Source organism: Cyprinodon variegatus, unplaced genomic scaffold (assembly GCF_000732505.1).
Source record: "Cyprinodon variegatus isolate N-32 unplaced genomic scaffold, C_variegatus-1.0 Scaffold1363, whole genome shotgun sequence".
Classification (NCBI taxonomy): domain Eukaryota; kingdom Metazoa; phylum Chordata; class Actinopteri; order Cyprinodontiformes; family Cyprinodontidae; genus Cyprinodon; species Cyprinodon variegatus.
The window spans coordinates 173267-174663 of record NW_015151816.1 but is presented as its reverse complement, the minus strand read 5'-3'; the positions used below and the strand labels follow the sequence as shown (position 1 = coordinate 174663).

General features: G+C 38.3%; 1 protein-coding gene across 1 annotated transcript; it reads left to right on the top strand.

Annotated features, from left to right (window-relative positions):
- Window positions 1-204: 204 nt before the first annotated feature.
- Window positions 205-1065, top strand: LOC107103027 (death-associated protein-like 1-A; the record flags this gene model as incomplete). The annotated part of the gene is made up of 3 exons (XM_015402536.1): window positions 205-289; window positions 388-454; window positions 565-1065. Coding segments are annotated over 3 exons (269 nt in total), but the record flags the coding sequence as incomplete, so codon positions are not given.
- Between the last annotated feature and the right edge of the window lie 332 nt (window positions 1066-1397).

Below are 1397 nucleotides of genomic sequence, written 5' to 3'. Positions count from 1 at the left end.
ATCAGTTTGGGGGTCCTTGGCCTGGAAAACGTTGAAGACCCCTGGTCTAGACTATTGTGCTCTGGACTGAACTTTGTGAGATTATGCTCTAATTGTCTTCAATTGTGATTCCAGTCAACTTTTTTTGTTTCTTTTTTTAAAGCTTCCTTTCAACTTGTTTAATCCAAAACTGCATCTAGCTGTTGTACATCTTTTTCTCATTAGTAAAGGCAGGAGGGAAACGAGTGGCCAAGAAAACACTGGAGGATGGGACTCCAGAGAAGGAGACAAAACGGCCTGAAAAACTGAGGTAGAAATCTCCATGTGTTGAACACGCCTCCTCTCTAACTACCTTATAAAAGCTTGTATAAAAAGGGTGGAAATCTTTTCTTTTTCAAACCTGTGTAGCCGGTCCCTTGCCACCTCCAACAGGATGCAACAAGTTGGTCTGCTTCTAACAGGGACTCTTGACAAGGTGAACAAACATCTTTTGAAATTTTTTTTCTTTATATTTAGCCCATTTCAGCTCAAACAGCATCCATATTGTTATGACTTATTGTAAAACATCAGCCTAATATTTTGCAGCTGAGTCACGACTTTCCAGAGACCCCAGTGAGCGTGAGGCACAGCAAGGTGCGTCCTGCTGTCGAGAAGTCTCACTGCCCTCGAAACTTCTGCATCCAGCAGCCCAGGAAGTGGTGAATTTGCCTAAGAATGCCCCAGAGTCTGTTGTGTGCCATCAGAATTGACAGATGTCTTGGGGGACCTGGCAGGATTTCTAGTTCAAGCTGTTTACTTTGGAGAAAAGCATTTTTTTCAGTTTCTTTTCTAAGCTTTTGAAAAAAGTTAACTATTTTTGGCCTTTTTTTCCCTTTTTTTTTCCAGGCTTTGATTTAAAAATGCTGTAGTGTTGCTTGCCAAGTTACTGTGTTAAATTTGTGGTTTATGGGTTAAAGTAAATCGAACAATGGGTTGGGGGAATGTGGATAAATAAAGTTAATTTTGTTCATAGGATTTATATGAATAGCTTTGCAATGTAGATTTATATGAAAACAAAATAAATATGCTATCACAGTTAAATCTTCCTTCTGCTGTTTCTAATTTGCGTTGAGCTCAAATAACCACTAGATGGAGCCAAATCTCTATCCAAGCATAGGTCTTTCAAGCCAAAGATACTTCAAGAAAATAGATGCAAAATAGAGTTGCATTCACTACATTGGGTTGTTCATGTTTGCTCCATGAAATGCAATTTAACTGAATGGGTCAACACAATACATAAAAGGTAATTTTTAACTTGCATATAAACAAAAATATGCATGTGTTTACAGGGCTTTGTCTAATTGTCAACTTTAACACCCAAAGACAAAAAAAGTATGTGTTTGTAGTTGACTGCTTTTTATGGAAGAGGGTTAGGGCTA